Source organism: Anopheles ziemanni, chromosome 2 (assembly GCF_943734765.1).
Source record: "Anopheles ziemanni chromosome 2, idAnoZiCoDA_A2_x.2, whole genome shotgun sequence".
Lineage (NCBI taxonomy): Eukaryota > Metazoa > Arthropoda > Insecta > Diptera > Culicidae > Anopheles > Anopheles ziemanni.
The window spans coordinates 39,018,177-39,039,225 of NC_080705.1; the positions used below are offsets into that span (position 1 = coordinate 39,018,177).

Below are 21,049 nucleotides of genomic sequence, written 5' to 3' on the forward strand. Positions count from 1 at the left end.
CTAAGCATGGGTTTGCCAAACGCCCCATAAAGGTAAAACACCCGTTTATAAAAGCTTTCATAGGTTCACATTGTTGTGTGGCAGCACGCAGGTGTTGAGATGTGCAGTATTTTTAGCTCACTTAACAAATTTCCAACAACATCTAATGTTTCTGCTACTCGTTGATACTCACGCCATCGTCTTAATTGTTACTAGCGCAGTGTTCTCCCGTCTCCCGAAACCCAAAATGTTATTAATATTTTTCTTCAACTGGTTGGTTTTAATCTTCTATTCATTCGGGAAATTTTAATTCTTTCAGACGCATCTCACTGTGTGAGCATAGGAAAAAGCATTCCAGAATGGTTAGTGAAACAGAAGATGAGAACAGCGAATTACCCCCAAATCAACGAAAGCAACGTGAAATCACCTCCAACAGATTACTCGTCCATCATGCATTGTATCTCTTATTCGATGTTTTCGTTGCTAATTATTTCTTTCCTTCATTCTAACTTCCCAGCGATAGTTTTCCAAAGCACGCGAATGTATTTGCAGCTCGATTATTCAACATGTTTGAGTGTGTTTTTGGTTGGTTTGTTATTGATTATTTTTCATTTCTTTTATAGAGATAATGTATAATAGCGTATGTTTCGATCGTTCCAAACAAGACTACTAGAATGGACGTTCATCGATCTTGGATGCCGATCCTTTTTTGCCTTTTTTCTCATTTCTGTTCCTTCGTAAGGAGATTTCATCTTCATTGCCACTTGCCGTACATGCGAATACGTTTCGTTACAGACATTTGAAAAAACAAAACTTCGGGGGCAATACGATTCAGAGTCGCAAACAATTTAAAGTAAATAATCGTGACAGTTTTTTTCACTCACAGCATCGGAAGCTTCTTCTTCTTTTTCTTCTTCTTCTTTGCCGGATGCCGCATGGAAAATCGGCAACTGCTCTCATGATGATTCGAAGCATAATGTAACATAAGAAAGTTTATAAAAAAGCCCTAGAGGTATAATGATTGATAAATGATGGCTGAACGTTATGTTTCCCTTCAGCTTGCAACTTTTCTTTATACGTTTTTGTTTGCATCATTTAACTTCGGAATGAAGGAACCGAATTATTCAGAGTAGAAGCATTTTTCGTTCTAACTCCATCCACCACAGTCCCGCCTCGATGTGTTTATCTCTTTAATACGCAGCACACACGCACGCTTCATCAGCGCAGAGGAGCGGTCTTACTGCTCCTCGTCACCAAGCTCCTGCTTAATTTTGGAAAAGTCAAAGTCCTCGCCTGTGCCGCGCTTGAAAATGTCCAGCACGTCCAAACAGGTCGTCTCGAAGTGAGTGGTGGCGTCGTACGATTGCGAGATGAACACCTGCGACTGCAGACCGTCGTCGGTGGGTTCGTAGTAGTCCGTGATGGACAAGAACTTTTGTGCGATCGGGCCGAGCAGATCGAGACCGGGCTTGATCTCCGCCTCCGGATTGGCGGTCTCGACTGTGGTCGAAACCATGGCAATGAACCAGCCCTTGGCCGACACCTGGTGCGTCGAACTGATAAGCGATACGTAGATGTCCGACTTACGATCGACCTGCATCTGTGGAATGATAATCTGCGTGGACAGTGCATCCTTCGTGTTGGGGATCGGATGATCCAGCAGGCAAATGCAGCGGATCACCTTTCCTGAGATGCGTACCTGCGTATATGGAGCAAAACAAAAGGACATGAATATCGATCTCGCTCACCACCAGGCTCGGTCAACACCTACCTTGTTCGGTACGTATGTTGGGTCGCAGTAAACCTGTTTGCATTTGGCCACCTCCTCGCCGGAGCGTACGCCAACGACCTTACCGTCGGCGTCGTACACAATCTCATCGATCGGCTTATCCAGCATGTACGTGCCACCGTAGATGGCCGACAGCCGGGCGAAACCCTGTGGCAGTTCGCCCAATCCGTACATCGGGTACAGATACGGCGACTTCCCGTAACGTGCCAGCGAGTCCGAGTACAGCTTAATGCGATTGATCGTTTTGATAGCCGGTTCGGTCAGATACGAGTCGTCCCGGTACAGGGCCAGGGCATGGCCGGTGAAATCTTGGGTGCTCTTCTCGAGGCCGAACTTCTCGTACAGAGCCTGCATGTCCTTGGTGGAAGGATCAAAGTCTTTCCATGTCTTCGGATCCTCGGCCACGAAGTCCTGTACGTAGATAAGGAAGTTGCGGAAACGACGCTTCTCGAACAGACCTACAAACATAAAAAATTAATGATGCATCATTCTACAGACAAGCCATCTCTAAAGAAGAGATCTACATTTTGCTAGCAAGAAATTATGCAGAACATTCTTATCATCACAGGACTCTAACATTATTTATGAGCGGGGGTAAAAATTCTACCCTATGTTGATCAATACATCGTAACAGACGTAGTCGAAAAATATCAGACTTGCCTATGGGCAGTGGACGAAAAAAGAAAGCGTTCACCTTTGACTCATAGGTTTCTTTTCATTGAGCGTAGAAACGAACGAAAATGTTTCAGCTGTCGAAGCAGCGGCGAGAAACAGTGGTGGTTTATCAATTTTACGATAGATTTCTTCATGCCTTTGCTTCTCCCACGAACTCGCTCGCTTTCTCCAAGCGAGCGGATGCGGCTTACTGGGATGATGATAGAGTTTTCGCTGTAAAACAAAAGTGGATAGAAGTATTGCAGCAAAGCCTCGCGTAAATGGTTCAGGCATTCATTCTTGTTCTAAAGAGACGGACATGCTACCATACTGGAGAGCAGAAAAATTATCAGCCAGGAAAAACTTCCGTTTTGTCGACGCAACGTGTCATTTTCATTCGATTCTTTTTTTTTCTATTTCTTTACCCCTCAACTATCGTCATTTCTACGCCACACTCCATTACGTGTTTTCATGTATTTCCTTTTGCACGGTTCGCTTCCAATATATTTTTCCTCTTGCTCCTCATTACTGTGCAATTGGAAAATGGACAATATAAAATAAAAAGAGATAGAGTAGGACAGAGTTGCAACGCGCTTCAGTTCCCGGCGGCCAGAAAGGGAAGAAAGGAACTTTAGCTCTGACCGTCTCGATGAGCAAGAGCGAACGTGTCGGAGAGTTATACGCAGAGACAGAGAGAACGAGTGAGCTAACCCGTTTTTTCCGGACGAGCGAAAGTACCGAATTTTGGGCAATTCGAAGTACTTGGCGAGGGTTGCAGGGAAAACAGTTTATCATGAAACACCCTCTTTATCCCCCCTCCCATGGGGTATCCATCATAATATTACGTACCCATCAGATCGGAAGCGAGAGCTTCCTTCTGGTCGACCGGAACTTTGGAGATCTTTCCACCTTTGTACACGTAGCTTCCCTCGACCGACTTGAACTCCAAATAACGGGTCACACCCGTGTGTATCAGCAGCTTCACCAGCAGCCCGTTGGCCATCAGGAACTTGGGAATCAGATCGACGTTCCAGTCGCGACCGCGGCCATATTTGCCCTCCGGCAGCTCGACGCCGAATCGCGAAAACAGGTCCTCGAGGGGCGTAATCGAGGCAGACTCACCGCCGTAGTACTTATTGCGATCGATGTGCAGCACTTTCTTGCCCGACACGGACAGCATTCCACTGAGGATGCACTCCTTCAGGCCGGTACCGAGCACAATCGCGTCGTATTCCTCATCCATGATGACGGTGCGTTATTACGGGCTACGCGAGTTGCAAATTATACTTCACGCCACAAAAAACGATTCCGTCACAGTTCTTCCGCACGAGGCTAGCAGGGGGTAAGGTGTGTCCGGACCTCCGCGTTGCTGGAATATTCTTCGTAATTTGCACCTATTCAATCCACTGCGGTACGCGCGTGCTTCACCTGCACCAGACGCACAATCTTTTTCTCTGCACACTGCACGAAGTCAGGAAACTTAGCTGGTGACAGGAAAGAAAATACAGACTGCAAAAATCGACTACGATAGCGACCAAGGTAACTATGTACTACGGGCAAGATCAATTGAAAGACAGGTCGGGTCAAAGCTGTTTTCTGCTCCGCCATTGTGGCGACAGTTGGTTTAAAAAGTGTTTACAAACATACTTGCATACTTGTGGTAGATCTTATAGATCTTACTAATAGTAATTGGAAATTCTAGAACACAGTGTCTATGCTCTCGCGGATAGAAACTTCTCTTCTGTGTGATGTCATGGGATCGAAATTAACTGTGTTGGCCTGACTCATGCGTAGCCGTTCTCCAGAACATATTCCGAACGACTCAATTCCTTGCTTTGTTGATAAAACATACAAAATTTGCCGTTTTACTCCACTTTCTTAGCTGCTCTTGATAGGTAAACAAACTTTCAACTAACTGTCAAACATTTTTTCCACGGTTTTTGGTTCGTTACATGGTATGCTGCGACCTCTTTTCCAATGATCTTTAATATGGGCTAGTTTATACTAATCTTGGTAGTAACGCGATGACATCCACAAAATATGGTGTAAACAGAGTTGAATACCGCCACACGGTGTTGCATGCTACCTTTTCGGTCATACGTTATTACCTATCTTCGAAACGTTCACCGAAATTCAAAAATTTTAAACTGTTCTGTTGAACCATTTATATTGAAACTTCACAGCATTTGTATAGTTAATTCGTGGATATGGTTTTCATTTACACTTTGATAAATGTCAGTTTGCATTGCGTCAGATCAAGTTTATTTGGCAAATCGTGGATAAAGACGGTATTCCTCCTTATCCATCTAAAACATAAGCTATTTAAAGATGCTTGCACCAAAAATGTGTTTTCTTTTTTTGCGGGAAACCATTTTTGTAAAACTCTTCTTCGTCAGCTCCCGCGTCGGTCGGACGTTCGTCGCTACAGTCTTGGTGTAAGCAATTTAATGTTAAAATAACATACAAAAAAATGCACAACGTAGGGTAATTCTTCAGAGTGTAAGTTGGAGCTCCTTCATTAGTAATTCGTAAACCAGAAACTAAAGTTAAAGGTTTAATAGAGAATAAAGAAAGCCAGAAGCTATTTCCAAGCTGAAATTTACCAAGAGATGCTGACAAAAAATATTGAATCGTTATTCCAACTTTTTCAAACGAAGGCAGCGCTCTGTGAACAGTCCAACAAACCAGACAAACACGACACTGTCGGAAAGGTGCTCTGCGAATTGTCGTGAAGAACTGTCACTCATCCAAGCAGCAAGGTAGCAGAATACACAAGGTATAACAGTTTCACAGTGGGATACAGCCCTGCACGACAAAATCAAACTGTTTTGTTCTGTGTCGTGTTTGTCTGACATGTTCGATGCAGGTTGACAGAGCACCTCCATATGATTGCATGGGTTTGATCGTTTTTTTTTTTGTCGTGTTTGTCGTGTTTGTCTTGTTCGATAGCTCACAGAGCGCTGCCGAACTCAGACTACCGACGCAGCCAGAGAGTACGCTGCCTAATTCCAAACCGTTTGTCGAAATACTCGCTCGAGATGACAATAGATTTTTTTGGATCGAACCTGCTTTAGTTCCGGTTTGATTTGCCCACCACTAGCTCATCATTTTCGCCGCTATTTTTCGCCCGAAAAAGGCGAATTCTCTCTTAAAACTCAGGTGAAACTCTTTTTTGAAATGGTCAAAAGACCCTGTTTTTCTTCTCAAAAACAAGAAACGAAGGTAAAAGTTTTCCTTAAACAAACTTGCGTGTGTTGAAAATACTTTTTATTTGAGGGGTCACATTTACAAATTGGTTAATTGATCACAAAGTTATTTGCAAAAACGCTTTTTCAGCATTCACCAACCAAGGTTTCTATACCTATTTCCTATACGAACCCGATTCTTGCGAACCTGTTGTCAGTTGTGTTTGTACTTCCACGACGGAAGGTTGTTGCTGACGCGCGCGCGTGCCACAAATTTCCGTTCTCCTTTGTCGTGCCGAAGCACCAGTTAAGTTTTAAAGTTTTTGGCTAGTTAAAACCACCAGTTACGGTTGTATAATTATCGCATCATCTGTTAAACCGACTGTCGTTAGTTATCGAGTGCTTTACGGCCGTTAAGTTGGAAAAGGCAAAATCACCTCATCGCGACTCTGGTCCGGTTTCGTCAGCGGAGCAAGTCTGTGTTGGCCGTTTTAACCGTTATGTCTGCGAAGCAACGCAGCTAGAAGCACAGACGGCGGAGAAGTGTACCGAAGAAAGTAAGCATTCCCCAGCGGGGTTTCAGCGCCTGTTGCTGCAGCGTTTAGTGTGTAGTATGGGAATGTACGGTTGCATTATTTTACGGTGATCGCCTTCGGAGCCAGATCTGGCTAGCGAGGCAGTATTTTGGCCGGAATGCCGTGCCGTCGTTGTGAACTGTGCGCTCTGTACTCGGCCGTCCGGCAGCAGTGACGACAAAAAGTGGGGTTCCCGTGAAGCAGGATGCTGTGAAGAATAGTGGCATCACATTTCGATGCATACGATGCAAGAACGCAAAAATCGGAAGAAACTTGAGAAAAGAACCGAAAGAACGAGGTATATTATGGTACACACACACACCGTATGATTCACGCACATGGATATGCGGATGCTGTAGATGCTGCTTTCTTGCTCCCTCCCTCGTTCGGTCGTTCGGTCTTCCTGTCGATTGCTCACGATTTCTCCGGTTGTTCACGGTCGGTGCCGAGATGGTTGATGCAGCTCGATCTTTCTTCGCCAAAGTGGCATTTTCCAAAGTGTTGTGTAGCTCGTGCAAGGGAAAGAAAAAGATGCTCCTGCAGATCAGACAAACGGACGGATGTCTACTATGGCATGGCAATAGCCATTCTCAAAAACTGACAAGAACCATTTTGATAGATTGCTACTTTTGGTAATCCTAGCCCAAACGTTCCGAACGATAAACGATCGCGAAAGGTGAAGATCGTATCCCGTATTTTTCCTTGTTCTTCCGTAGGTCAATGGTCCATCGCACATGGCGTCCCAGCTGGTCTCCGGTGTCGGTACGCAGTTTTGAGTGTAGACGTGGACTATTTCTTTTTGCCTTTTATCAGATAACCGTTATCATGTCCCCTCGCGGAGCTATTCGCTTCGAATTGGTCTTTCCCAGGGGTTAACATAATATCGAACGGGTAGATTTCCCCAGTCTCAGGGGCTTAAAAGTTGTATTCCCCACCAATGGTTACACAAAAATCGCAAAAATCATTCTACTGTTAGGAAAGGTATTGGTATGTCTTTTAAACATTTGTTATGGAAAACGTTAAGTACTGTTAGATTATTAGATACCCATCCCGAAACGCCAAACAGATAAAAAACACGCCGGTGACTGGACGGCCAATTTTCCGCCATGTTATAATTTCAAACCGCCCGGGTTAATTGAACGCCATATAATTGACCGCCCAATTGCCAAAACAGCAATTTATGGCCGTCGTCGATTCCACCACGTCAGTGCAATGTAACCCAATGCCCGTGACCTTTAAGTCGGTTCGCTAAGGCACACGTGTGCCTGACCAAAGCTATCACGATCGTGAGGCCATTCGATCCGTTGGTAGGATCTACGGTTCCATACGATCGTTCAGGGATTTGAGATGCTCGACATCGCGCGACTAAACTCGCGAGTTAGCAACGGTTCCACCAACCATCAACCTTCACAACGAACACCCTCCCCCGTCGCGGTTTAGTTATCTACAAACATTCTTGTGCCGTGTTGCCACCAACGACGACGACGACGACGGTGGCTGGCTCAGGAGTAGCAGCTGTTCACGTTCTACTTTTATTTCTTGCACCACATTCAAAGCGCCACGTCGCCAGCGCGAAGAAAACGGCCCACTAGATGCTTAGAAAAGATCAGCTAAAGGTTGCTTCCGGTTAGAAAAAAACAAAATTTTGCACAGATTTATGAGCGCCATAAGTGGGTGAGGGGGTCCTTGAACACGCACGCCCAACAAATAACACACTTGCATATAGTAGCTTACAATGGGTAAATGGTTTGGCTTAAAACCCGACTGCTTTGATTTGATTTATTTTTAACGGCTCCACGGTACTGCTCTTGTGGGCAATTAACCACCCCACAGGAAAACGTTATACCGGTTCGGTGCCGGTCACTCCCAGGCTCCCGCCGAGGAGATTGTGATACGATAAGCACGAAATGCTTGGGCTGGACCTATTCTAATCTCCATTCTTTCGACCGCATAAATTTGCCGCACGGAAAGAGAGCATGGGACCACCTCCCACACGTACTTGACCGATTTGTTAGAAACACCTCCCCGAGCTGTGCGGTGCGGTGGGAATGCAGGCAGGGCGGTCATCCGTGAGAGTGCCAAGGTGGACAACTTTCAGGCTTCTGAATATTGCAAAAAAAAAAATTAAACAACACGGGAATCAAATGCGACTGGGAAACTAGACAGACGTGCAAAAGAATGTGTCTGTGTGAAACCGGACCCTTTCAAGGACCCCCCCGGCCAAGATCCGCAATGTAGCCTGGCACATGCCACTCGGTTTGCATTACACCCTCTCGCCTCGTTTCCGTGCACGGTCGTGTAATGCATAAAAACATATTTTTCTTATTATCATGCACAGACGCTGTCGGTGTGTATATCTTCGATCTCGGTGGAGAAGAATGTTCTCCGTGCTCCGATGGCATCCTCGATGGTTAATAGTTGAACGGAACCTCCATCCGGCCTCCACTTGTTGCATCTCGAGCGTTCATTTGCACTGCTAAACGCACATTAGAGGTTATGCATCGGGCTGCTGCAAACGGGTGATCAGATACACACGTCGAAAGCATGCCATTTGCAATTAGCATCGTGACATCTTTCGCTAAACAACGCGTAGGCTTTGAAGGGAACCGGGGACCAGGTTTTGTAGGAAACCCCAACCCATCTCGTGTCCCTTGTTTGGCTCAACCTTTGGCGGTGCAATATCAGATGATTGAAATCGTTTGATCGACTCACAGCGAATGTATGATGCGGTTTCAGAGCATCTTTTTTCCCTGCCTGCTATGTTTGCGGCTTGCAAATGCGTCCGATGGAAAGTGCAGCCGCCTTGTAGACTCCGTGCTGTGGCTGCGGAAAAGCGAAGCACAATGGCACGAAGAGCAACGAGAACAAACATCCAAATTGTTTGTGTCGGCACGCGAGAGCCATATTGTTGGTGCGAACAGAAGCCAATTTTCCTCTTAGAAAATCCATTCATCTCACGTTAGCGAACTTAAAGTGCGTATTTTCCTTCCCATGTTTTCTCAGTGCTCTTTTGAATTTCCTTTGGCTATTGTTTTCTATTCGTCCTTTGGTTGATAACTTTTGTTTTTCTCAGGCAAAGTTCAATGAGTGTATGATTATGGCATTCAATGGCGTCAATGGCGATTTCCACTGGTAAAAAAAAACCTTCCCGCTGAGACGGCGAGCAGATTTTCTTGGAATGTTCATTTTCACTTTGTTGCATGTCAACACAATCGCGTTCCGTTGACAAGCTTGGAAACATAGTTATGATTGATTGTGCTTGTCTGTTAACCTCTGGTAAAATAAATCACCGTCATAACCTTCTATGAGTAGTTATGAGTGGCTTTTAGATGTGTTTTTTTTATTTTCTTAAATTGAACGAGGTATACAACTCGGAAAACTGCTATCTTACGCTAATTACGAGAAGTAAGTTTTGTAGAATAACGAGACAATAGTAAAATCACCATTAGGGTTTACAAGATGTAATTTACTTTGCTATTGATGGTATAATTTCTTTAAATTGTTTAAAAAAAACTCAATCTGGTGATATCATAGCTCAATGAGAAATGAATTTAATAGCATTGATGTTGGAATAAAATTTTCAGCTCAGATAATACACCATTTATTTTTCGATGTTTTGGCACTTGGTTGTATCTGATGTATCTAATGATGTATGGACATTATCGATTGCAGGGGTTTTCAGCCAAAAAATTTTGATTTAATGCTTAAAGTAGATATTACTAAAAGAAGTAGCGAAACGAATTTAATATAAACTTGTTCTTGGCATGAAGCCAAAAATAAACTATCCTGCGTTTAAATGGAAAATTAATGTAGTTTTTATACGGCACTTTTTGATAAAAAATATCCTCATAATTTCAATCATTAAAGTTCTAAAACATGAAGAACGATCAGTCTTAACATATAGCCAAGGGTTGTTAAACGCGGACATTGAAAGGGGAGTAAAACCGCTATATTGCATGAAATTTATCCAAATTCCATCCATGTATATCGAGCAGCAAGCGAGAACCGTTCCTAATCAAAAACGATTGGGCGCAGATAGCATTTTAGTAGGGGGAACGTTTCTAATCACACCGATTCCACTCCAAGATGTTAATTGTGTGCGTACAGCCGCATGGATGTGTGTGTTTACTAGCTAGACACACAATTGTAGTAGTAAATCGTAGTAAAACTATTGTGCTTCGAGGGGGAGTTAAAAAAAGAAAATCGCGTAAACTCGCCACAACCACGATGATCGATCGAATGAAGCTATTATAGAAGTGCGGAGTCGCACCGTGAGGCGGCGGTTTACCGGTGCCGGCGGATGGGAACGGACTTCCGTTATTTTGTGGTTCCGGTTAGGTAGATTCGGCCGACGATGAGCGCGCAAACCCCGTAGGCCGCGTCGGATGTAATCGGACGCGTGCATCAAGCTCCAACACCTGCGTGAATTGTGGTGACGGAGCGGGGAAAATGAGGGCCGGTCGCGGTTAATGTGGTGATGGATCGCGGGCAGGCAACCGAAAGAACCGAGAACACAATTATTCGAAGAGAAGGGAAGCGGTGTGGAACCTGGAGATGATGGGGTTGAAATGATTTTTCTTACGCTCGTGGCGCGATGATGGCATTGCCAGTGTAACGGTCGGGAAAATCGTAGGGAAAACCCACCGTTTGTCCAAAGCAGGCTAATTTGATGAGCATAAATTTGCACACGCATTACAAGTGTTGCTGACACATGTATTACCTTCATTGCTCAGTATATTGTATGGAAGTCAATTTTTACGTTGCACATTGTTTTAAAACCTTTTTTCATAAACGAATGTAGTTTTCAATTTGTTGTCATTTTAATTTCAAACTAGCAGTCAGAATAATGTTTCTCATGATTATCACTTAGTAATTGTGCTGATTAAAATAACATAACATGCCAATATTTGTGTATTACCTAGACATTTAGAATTTTCCGCTACTGAATACTTGATTCATGAAGTAATGCTTTTATAGCTAATAGTTTAACTACAGTATCTGCTATTTTCTATTCACTTATAAAAACAGAACAACATTTCTAAAAGTAATTAATTAACACTTTGACGTCCGCACAATTCACGCTGTCACAACGCTTTACGACCGGCGCATTTGCACCAGTTCTTCCGTATCTGGCCACCTAGCTTAATCATTCTTTTCTAATCTTTATTCGAATTTACGTAGAAACTGCATCGAGCCCTGTGATTTTTTTTACACTCCATTTGATGTTTGTTTACATCTAGTAAGCTATGAAAACCGATACTATACGAGGCGATCCGGACGGCAAGGTGTTAAAATATAATTCTGGAGTATATTTATTCTTTTACAGACATCTTTTTTTAGTGGATCAACAAACTGTAGTTGAACTGTTTAAAAATAGCGATGTATTTCAGCCAATACCTGTTTTTTTAAATCAATCCTATGATACAAAAAAGCTTGTGAAACATCTCGTTCATTCGTTTTCGATTTCAGCATCCAAACTTAACACAGACGGCAACCCTTTGGTAAAAGCACTCTAGAATGATCCATATACTTCACGAAATTAACATTTTAAATCATCTTACCACTTGTTTCGCGCAATCTTGTTATCGTTCTCAATGTTTAGTTACGAGCCAGGGATCGGGAGGTTCGGGAAGGATTTGTACTCTGCAGCGACTGGGACTATCTTGGGTTTTCCCCGGTAAAAAAACGTTGCCAAAACAGGTCCGCTGGATCTTTCGGGAATCCCTAGAGTAACCCGTCGTTAGTCGTGTGGTGGTGCTGGTGCGTGGACGAACGATTCACGCACATCGTGTCAATCAAAAATAGAAAGCTAACGGCGGAAGGGCAGCACCCATGGGGCGTCGCGGTTGCCCCAATCCGACGCCAGTCCGTCCGAAATCCGTGCGGCATCCCGGATTAAATTTAGCCAAAGTCTGCCTTTTTATTCTGCCAGCACAACAGTGTTTGTGGACGATGATGATATGCGGCCGGGCCGCAGGGTATTGAGCAATTCCGGTTGAGGAGCGACCCGAGCGCGACACCACGATTGCAGCCGGCTATCGGATCTCGGGGGGATTTAATTAAAGCGGCATGTTTTTGTGCGATCTGACCTGCTTTTCCTGCAAGCTTCCTGCTTCGTGTCTTCGGTAAAAACCGCCCGCTTCCGGAGTAAACCCCATCTTCGGGGTGGGTTTTCTTTCCCGGCGAGTTTGCATGATTTATTTTGTTTGGCGGTGCCGTGCCGGTGTGCAATTTGACAACAGCTGCTGTAAGTCTCGCTGTGTCTGGCAGTGATTCGTTCTTCTGTAAGCATCCCACATAGGGGTGGATGGGGTAATACGCACCCCTTAAGGAAAACTATAAAATTTTCTAACAACTTGGCACTTGATTGTTGATTTTATCACTGGATAGGATTCATAAAGGTTCAAACTAGTTACCAATTCAGGAATGTTTGCTTTTTTTTGCTAAGAAAAACGTATTTTTTTCAGTTTTGAAAAAGTTCAATTTTTGATCGATCTGTATCTGGTTGAGGCAAAACGCACCTTTGCTAGGGGTAATACGCACCACAACAAAGGGGCAATACGCACCACAACAAAGGGGCAATACGCACCATAACAAAGAGGCAATACGCACCATAACAAAGAGGCAATACGCACCACAACAACGAGGCAACATCCACTGTCAAATAAAGATAGTTTGTTTACAAACCGGTGCATTTTACCCCGACATACTGGGTGCATATTGCCCCCATTCATAGTTCCCCACATTTTCAACTAAAATATGAGTAAATCTGCATACTTTCCGAAATTTTCATGAATAGTCTCAAGCACTGATTCTCAATTCAATAAATTTCGTATTCCTCGTGGGTAAATATCGGTTTTTGCACTTAATATTCCTTAGCGGAATGGTAAGTCACATTATAACAAAAACTGTCTGAGCTGAGAATCATTTTGTTTTGCGTTTATTTCGCGTTTCTGTTGATGTAGAGCTATCAAACTCACAGGGTGACCATATTTCAGGTTGATCTTGCAGGGTGACTACTTTTTACGCGTTGAAAACTCGTTTTTCAATGGAAATGGGAAAGGGTGCGTATTGCCTCAGGGGTGCGTATTACCCCAGCCACCCCTAATTGTTTTCGGAATAACAAAATATACACTTGGAACTAACAGGGAACGATTTCAAGAAATTTTTATTTTTTAAACTTTCCACTCGTTGAATGACATACCATTCATGGATCTATAAAAGAGAACGTTAAATTATCACGTTCGGACGTCAAACTTCTAGTACCCTAATCTTCTCAATTTATTTCCACGTAATTCCGGTTCAATGTTATTGTTTTTACTTTTCATTTCAACTTGTCACTGTCATAAATGCTACGGGCTATGCTTTATCTTGCCGATAAGGAATTAAACTGTAATGCTCCACTTTATAACATTACCCTCTTTGAATTCGTAAAAAGGTAGCTTTACGCTTCCACTGCTTCTTGTTTTGTGATGGTTATGCGAAAGTATTTAGGCCAGGGGCTGTATGCAAAACCCGCTTGTAGTGAGTCATGCCACAATCGTGTCAAACAATCCAACAAACCGCACGACATTGGGCACATCCCTTTCTCCTAAGAAGGGGTTAGTTGTTTTTTACTATTCTGCTACGTTTGTGAATGTTTTCTCGGTTCCGATGGAACGGAAAAGCTTTCCCCACTCTCTTGCTCGAAGAGTGCGTCACTGATAGTTTCTACATTTCGTTTGATGTTCTATAAAATCCTTTTTAAAAGTTTTTGTATTAGAATGAATGATCCTCACCGCATGATTCCAGAAAATATCTGTTTGATGGATACTCTCCGGAGACAGTCTCTACTCTTCAACGAAATAATTTGGTTGTATTTTAAATACCAAAGACTATATTGAAGGGTTGAAAATGTAAGTAAATACAAATTTCGAAAAATTAACTTTACTTTTGGAAACTCACCAAAGCTTCCAGAAAATATCTGTTTGATACTCTCGGGAGATATTCTCTACTCTTCAATGAAATAATTTTGTTGTGTTTTCAATACAAATGACTGTATTCAAGGGTTGAAAATGTTATGGTATTGAATATGTTTTAGAACAAGCTATTTTTGTTTCGAAAAATTACCTTAATTTTTGGAAAAAACCACAATATTTTAACATAATTTCTCGTCAAAAACACAGTGACTTAGGACCGGGTGCTTTTTTGGTTTAAAAGAGTTTCCTTAAACCAAAAAAGCACCCGGTCCTAAGTCACTGTGTCCCGCCTTCAAGATGCCAAAGCCTTCAAGCTGAAGTTGTTGCTCGCCGATGTATGTGTGGTTAGGTTTTTGTTTTTTTTTGTGTTTTACATTCACGTGAAAGGTGAAGGTGCGCCAACACAACAAAACCACCGACACGACACCCCACAGCGTTGGATTCGCTTTCTTGCGCCTTCACTTCACGGCGCCTTTGGATACTAATTCATATTTCTGCTCATTGCTCAAGACACAACCGCCGGGACCGCAAGTCAGTAAGAGAAATAGAGTGAGAGAGGGGGATGAGGTTGAGCAGAAATCACAATGACAAACGGATTCCGTCCGTCCGACGGTGGTGAGTCTGTTGTTTCCGTGTGTATTTTATTTCTCCCCGAGACGTCCCGCTAAAGGCCAACATGACGACATTTATTTGGCAATGTGGAGCCGAGCATACACCCCGTTGTCCTTACCCCTTCGGGTCGGGTGAAATCATATGTTTTTACACACCCTTAGCCCGATCGAACACGTATACCCGCGCACCCCCCTCCTGCTCCCAGGGAAGACATACACAATGACTCGATCGAACCAGAGGCACTGAAAAGACGCAGAAGGACACGGAGGCCACGGAGGGGACGGATCCATGCAAACGTCTTGCATTTTTTGTGTGCGCCGCGTCTTGGCACCTTTTCGCCATGGAAGGAGAAGTTTAATCCGCATCTCGGCACCAACACTGCGTTACAGCTGCGTCGACGGCACACGACCACCAGCATGAGGCGCAACGCTTCGCTTCATTCATCGCATGCTCTCGAACAGATGTTGCTACTCGGCTAAGGATTACTTCCGACGCAAGGGAAAGAATGGAGGATGGGCCCAAGAATGGTGGGAGAGAATGTCCGACCGAATCAACCGGCGCACACCACGAAACAACAGCCACCCACCAACCCCACGTTGCTGCATGGCGGTTTGGCAGTCGATCAACTTCCGCGTGCTCTTCGCATCTTCGCTCGGACGATCATCCTTTCCCCTTGCTACCACTTCCTGAGAAGCGCGGATGATGATGATGATGGTCGTGCGTGCGCCGACACGCAAAGACGTTGCTAGGTGTTTTCTTTCTCTTCCGTTGGTCGTCGGGAGTCAAAAAAAAAAAAACAACAGTGTTTGGCCCACTTTTACTTTCACCATTTCGTGTGGCACGATTCGGAACTGACCAGAACTTCGGCTAATGCCTTTTCTCTGTTGTGTGGAAATTCTGCAATGTCGAATGCCTCTATTCCCCGGGTCGTGTGGAAAAATGAGGTCAAACATATGCAAAACACTCGCGCTATGCTGTGTAGATGGTTCCCATTTTCCATCTTCCCCTTTCCCCCCCTGCATGGGAAATGGGTTTATGCATTTGGTCAGCGGTCGGAGGTCCGCTAGAAGATGGCGAAGAAAACGCTTCCGAAGCATTCATCATCAATGCAATGTCGCGACGCAACATTGGACTGGTGAAGGGAAAAATAGAAAATAAATTAACCAAGCGGCGGGTGGAAAACTGAAAAAGGGTCGCCCCAGTTCGTGCTATGCCAACCTATGCAGTGTGTGTTTGTGTGTGTGTGGCGCTCCGGCCGTTAGAAACTGGGTCAGTCAGCGCTCCACCGTCCGGTGGGAGTTATGTTGGCTGGGCAAAAATATCACCGTGGTGGCGCTAACGCTGCGTACGTTGTGGCAAAGGTAGCTGGAACTTTGCGGTAGTGTTAGTAAGTAAGTAGTGGCTAGCGGCAATAGCAGCAGAAGGAGTAGTAAAAACAATTCCGGTTGCCGGTGGAGGAGCACACCCGGGGAGCCGATGGAGGAGTTCGGTTCGTGAAGATTTCTTGTTTGCCTGCCATGCTGTTGATGTGTGGCTTTGGCTTTGTGGAAACCCGGTGGACGGGTGGGGTGAGGCGGACTGAGGGATGGAAGGGCGGGATGGCATACTGTGAGCTGACGTGTTGGTGTTGTCCAAGATGCAGCTGGCCCGTTTCTGGTGTTTGCAGCCAGATTGCATCGTTTTTTTCCATGCTTGCTACTCGTCCGTCAGCCGTTCTTCAGAAAAAAAGCTGATGGTGGGAACGTGTCATGTTTGTCCGTCGGCTCTCAAGGCAGGGAAAAAAGAACCTTATCTCACTCTGTCCATGTGGCATTCCTACTATTTCCAATTAGTTTCACCTTACAAGGGCTTGGGTGTAGATTTTTCAAAGAAAATGAAATTTGTCGTGATAAATTTTCGCGACTGATGTTCTGCATATTCTGTTCGAGTTTGTTTACTCCTTTGTGTTAGAAAATTTATTTACACTTTTTCTTTTGCTTTTCTTGAAAGGTTGAACCCTTAGTACTTATGCACTTTGAAAGTATATTAAAACTGTTCAAAAAGGACGTACGGAAAGCAACTACACTTAGGTTAATACAAAAACAAAGAAATCAAATATGTCGGAGTAGAAAACAAGTAATAATATGATTTTAAAATTGGACAATCTGCAATGTGTGTTGCCTTAAAAATCTTACCTTAAAATATGAGGAATTATTTGCGAAAGCACAAATAGAAAAGAATAACACAACACTAACTGATCGGGCGAAATGGTTAATGTTTTGGATTTGACTCTGAGCAAAAACTAGAAATTAGGACTACTGGACATAATAAGGACTACTGCATTTATCTAGAATCAAAGAAGTTCATCTCTGATCCTTGTTTTGATGGAATTTTTGGATGGAAGACGAGTTTTAAACTTGAACGGCTTGATGAAAATCATGTGAATATTATTCTTTCCACAGAATAGATTCTCAGACATTTATAAATACGAAATGGTCAATGGAATGGAAGAAAAAGTGCTGGATTTGAACTGAGACATAATGACCGGATAAAAAAAACCACTGAAAGATCAATATTGTAACTAATCTATTAACAATTTTAGGGTGGTTCTTTTGAACTCCCTGATGTTTCATGTTTTGACGAGCTTTAATTTTAGTTTTGTTATTACTTTCGATTTTCAGCCCAAACATCATTAAATAGTTTGTCAAATGTACCATGATTTATTATTGATTTAAAAAAATGTTTTTTAAAAGAGCATTATTTGACAGTTTGCACCAAGTTTTCCGAAGATCTTTTAATGATCCAATCTTTCATGTCTCATATTTTCCGTACCGAAGTTTAAGGGAAAAAAAGTTAGTTGGTTAATACGATGTTGATCACACACAACGATTCAGCTGAAGTTTAGCAAGCTATCTTGACTAATTAAAGGCCATCTAAATCTAATTTTATTTAACAACAATCGTTCAACGATCCGCTGCCACCGCCGTGAGTAGATAATATGCAAAACCAAAAACATGCCGTTTCCAACGTGTCCAACCTTGGACCACCGCGAACAATCGTAGGAAGCCAAATTAAATTTGCCACGGCGCGGCCGTTGCCGTTTGGTGGCTTTCCGTCCCGGGAGGGGCCAACGTTCAATGGCACGGTTTTGCTAAATTCACGTTTTTAGTATGACGCAAACCCCACTGTTGACTGTGTGGCAGCCCTTGGTACCCTTTCCCCCCCGCAGTGTAAAGCCAGTGACCCTGGGAGGGGTGTAGGAGCATGGGGAAGCACAAGAAGCTACCAGCACGTCCACGGAAGACGGGAAGAAAATTCCAGCAGCACAGCGTTCCGACACGGTTTCGGCGTGAGTTTGAGGCGAGAAGCCAAAAGGAAGGCGAAACGTCATCGCTTTCCCAAAGCCAAAGGCCTACCAAAACTGCCCGTCTGGGCTGAAGAGGTTCGCGACAACAATAAGCCACCAGCGACTTTTTGCCAGCGACGCAGCCAACCATCATCAGCAAGAAGAGTTAAGCAATTTGCACGAACCGCTTGATTTTCCGCGGCGTTCAGCGGTCCCTTTCCGAGGTAACCGAGTGTTTCGTGGAACTCGCGGTGTGAGTAAGCCCGATCGGTTTGGTTTGGGCCAACGCTGAGTGAACACGAGTTTTACGACTGTAGTTGTTACTCATTCTTGAGAATGAAAATTAATCATAAATATTACAATCTTCTATCTTTTCAAATGCAATATTTTCTGTTTTGGTTTGATGGATAATTTATCACATTTTATCATCAAACAATTGCTACTTGCGAAGCATTAAAACTTACAATGAATTCACTACATTTCTTATTTGTTCACTGGAGGCCTTCCACAATGGGATAACTGGCGGACTGTTCGATAAATATTATTGAAGCGTTTAATGAATGTCTAATAATTGCCCGAAAAACTGTTATGGTCGAAGAATTAACTCAATCGTTGTTATTGAAAAATTTAGAAAAAGGTTTCAACTGTTGCTATTTGTCACTAAATTTCAACATTTGTGAATTCATACTGGTACAGGTGTGTTATAATTTTAGGGTATATTGAAATGCTTAAATTAACTGATTATAAATTCAATGATTATGATGAATGAAAATAAAAATAAAGATGTCATTACATATTTTCCACACAACATACACATGGTATAAAAAAAACTTTAAGGTTGCAGCTGTCTTGATATGTTAATTTTATAAATAAACTCTTTAAGAAAATCCATCGCACAGTTTGCTGATAATCCATTCGTAAATTATATCAAAAACCGGTTTGTCCACCCGCTGTCCTACTGTGGACGGATTAGTTCACAGTTTGTAGTAGTAGTTTCGTGTTTGTTCGCCACATCCACATGGTCTCAGTCTTTGGGTAGGCTGTTCGATCTGGCCACCTCTCGATCGTGAGGCTGTCATTTCGCTCGGAACCGGTTTCCTTCTTCCCAGCAAGTAATTGCCCACCGGCAACGGACTCCTACCGCCCGGTGGCCTTGGCTTGCGTCAACATTGGTGCAGCGGATTGGAAATTACTGCCGCCCGCCCGGCCGGGCTCCTGTCATTTTGCTTCCTTTGCATCCATTGGCAGGATGGATGAGTAATTCGATGATGGGACGAAAATTGATTTCATGTTCTAATAAATAAAAATCAAAGAAAATCAACAAAAACTGTTGGCAGAGAAAGGCACGGTAGGCACTTTCTCGATGGTAGCGTCCCACATTGTCGCCCATTGGCGTTTGTGGCAGTTCGTCCGTCACCCCCGGTTGTCGGTGGTTCGTCGTTGATCGTCAGATTGTGCGCCAATTTACAGCTAACCATGACCACCAGGGGTGGGCCTGCGGGGTACGCTGCAGCAAAGGGGTGGTGATGAAGTGAAACGGCGGCCAAAAATCCGCGGCAGGAGAGACTGTACTAAATCCATCACATTTTCGGCCGTGCGGCCAGCGAATCGGGTTTCTTTAATTCCTTTTTTTTACGGTTTGCTCTCTGCAATGTCCATTTTTCTTCCACCAGCGTTGTTTGTCCAACGCGTTGACCAACTAAGCTGTTTTTATACGTGTGTTTTTTTTTGCCTCACATTATTCGGCGTTGCCGAATGTATTGGGTGGCGTTTGCGATGTTCCACTTTTGCTCGCCACAACCCCGCGGGTGAAAACAGAAAACCCTCTGGAATGACGACAACCTCCCGCGAGCGTAAGGTTCACGTTGGGTGTGCGACGAACGGGGTTGGGACAAGTAGTGAAACGCAAACGGAAAGAGTGACCGAGCTATGCGTCCAGGGAGTTTTATACTAACGCCAATGTTGGGATTATTTAATGTTTTTGTGAAGCGCTGGCGAATGTTTCGTTCGTTTCGACAGCCGTTCTTTTGGAGGAAATTGGGAAAATCGATCATTTCCAACAGCGTTCGATTGGGAAAGTGGGCATGGGAGAAACTTTTGCTTTTTAGTTGAAGCTCCGGCTTCAGCAGGAAAGAAAACAGACGCTCCAGTTTGGGCAACAGATGGTTTAGTTCGATAAATGAAAAGCATTTCATGGGCAGCTCGGGCGGGTTTGTCTTAACAAAGAATTTTGCAACGTAATCGAACGATGGTGAAAAGAAAATGCCCTGTAATGTTAATGGCGTTCTACACCTATTTTCCCATTTCTACCGGTATGCAGTGGAATGCTTGTCTTGAGACACTTTTGCGATCATGCGATCATGAAGTCTCATTGATTTTAGTATGATTTAGGTTAATATTTTCTGTCATTTTTTTAGTTTGACAACGTAAAATTGTTTTTTTTTTTGCAGGAAGTGTGTCCATCCTCTTTTGCATTTTTGCTTGTTGTAACAGTTGTATTTATCGATTGAGTTTGATTCTTTGATGATTGTGTACATTTGTTGAAAGAGTCTTTATTACGTATGAATATATAGAAAAAAAAAATTATCTATGACTGCACTTTTGTATCGTCTTTCAATAAATTTGAATCTTTCACGCGACATCCATTCGAATTTATCCATGAAATTTTCGAGATTCATAAATCTTAATAACAATGATCGAGCTAGAATAAAATAGTTAATTTTCATGATTCGTTAAATATTCGGTAATTAGCAACATGGTACTGTCTACCGAAACAAAAAAAGGGCCTGTGGTTGAAACAAAAAAAATACCAATCCTCATATTAATCTACATTTGGAGTGCATATTAATTCATTTGCTCTGGATAAACATGAATGAATCTAGAATCTGAATTACCCAACTTTAAGAGCCTTCAAGATAATCGTTGGGGTCAAAAATCTTGCAACCATTTGGTGCATTCTACATAGTTTTGTT

General features: G+C 43.4%; 1 protein-coding gene across 1 annotated transcript; it reads right to left on the bottom strand.

The window, feature by feature from the left end:
* Positions 1-889: 889 nt before the first annotated feature.
* Positions 890-3,757, bottom strand: LOC131282845 (rab GDP dissociation inhibitor alpha). Its single transcript, XM_058312385.1, has 3 exons — positions 3,272-3,757; positions 1,751-2,226; positions 890-1,678 (listed from the first exon to the last, which is right to left on the bottom strand). Exons 1-3 carry the CDS (start codon positions 3,663-3,665, stop codon positions 1,217-1,219), a joined length of 1,332 nt encoding a protein of 443 aa, XP_058168368.1. The 5' UTR covers positions 3,666-3,757; the 3' UTR covers positions 890-1,216.
* Between the last annotated feature and the right edge of the window lie 17,292 nt (positions 3,758-21,049).

What these genes read in the sequence shown, in the direction of transcription:
- LOC131282845 (XM_058312385.1), bottom strand. Translation starts at nt 3,665, where the DNA reads ATGGATGAGGAATACGACGCGATTGTGCTCGGTACCGGCCTGAAGGAG. An exon ending in TCTCGCTTCCGATCTGATGG is followed by an intron (nt 2,227 to 3,271) that starts GTACGTAATATT and finishes TTATGTTTGTAG; the next exon opens with GTCTGTTCGAGAAGCGTCGT. An exon ending in CAACATACGTACCGAACAAG is followed by an intron (nt 1,679 to 1,750) that starts GTAGGTGTTGAC and finishes CCATATACGCAG; the next exon opens with GTACGCATCTCAGGAAAGGT.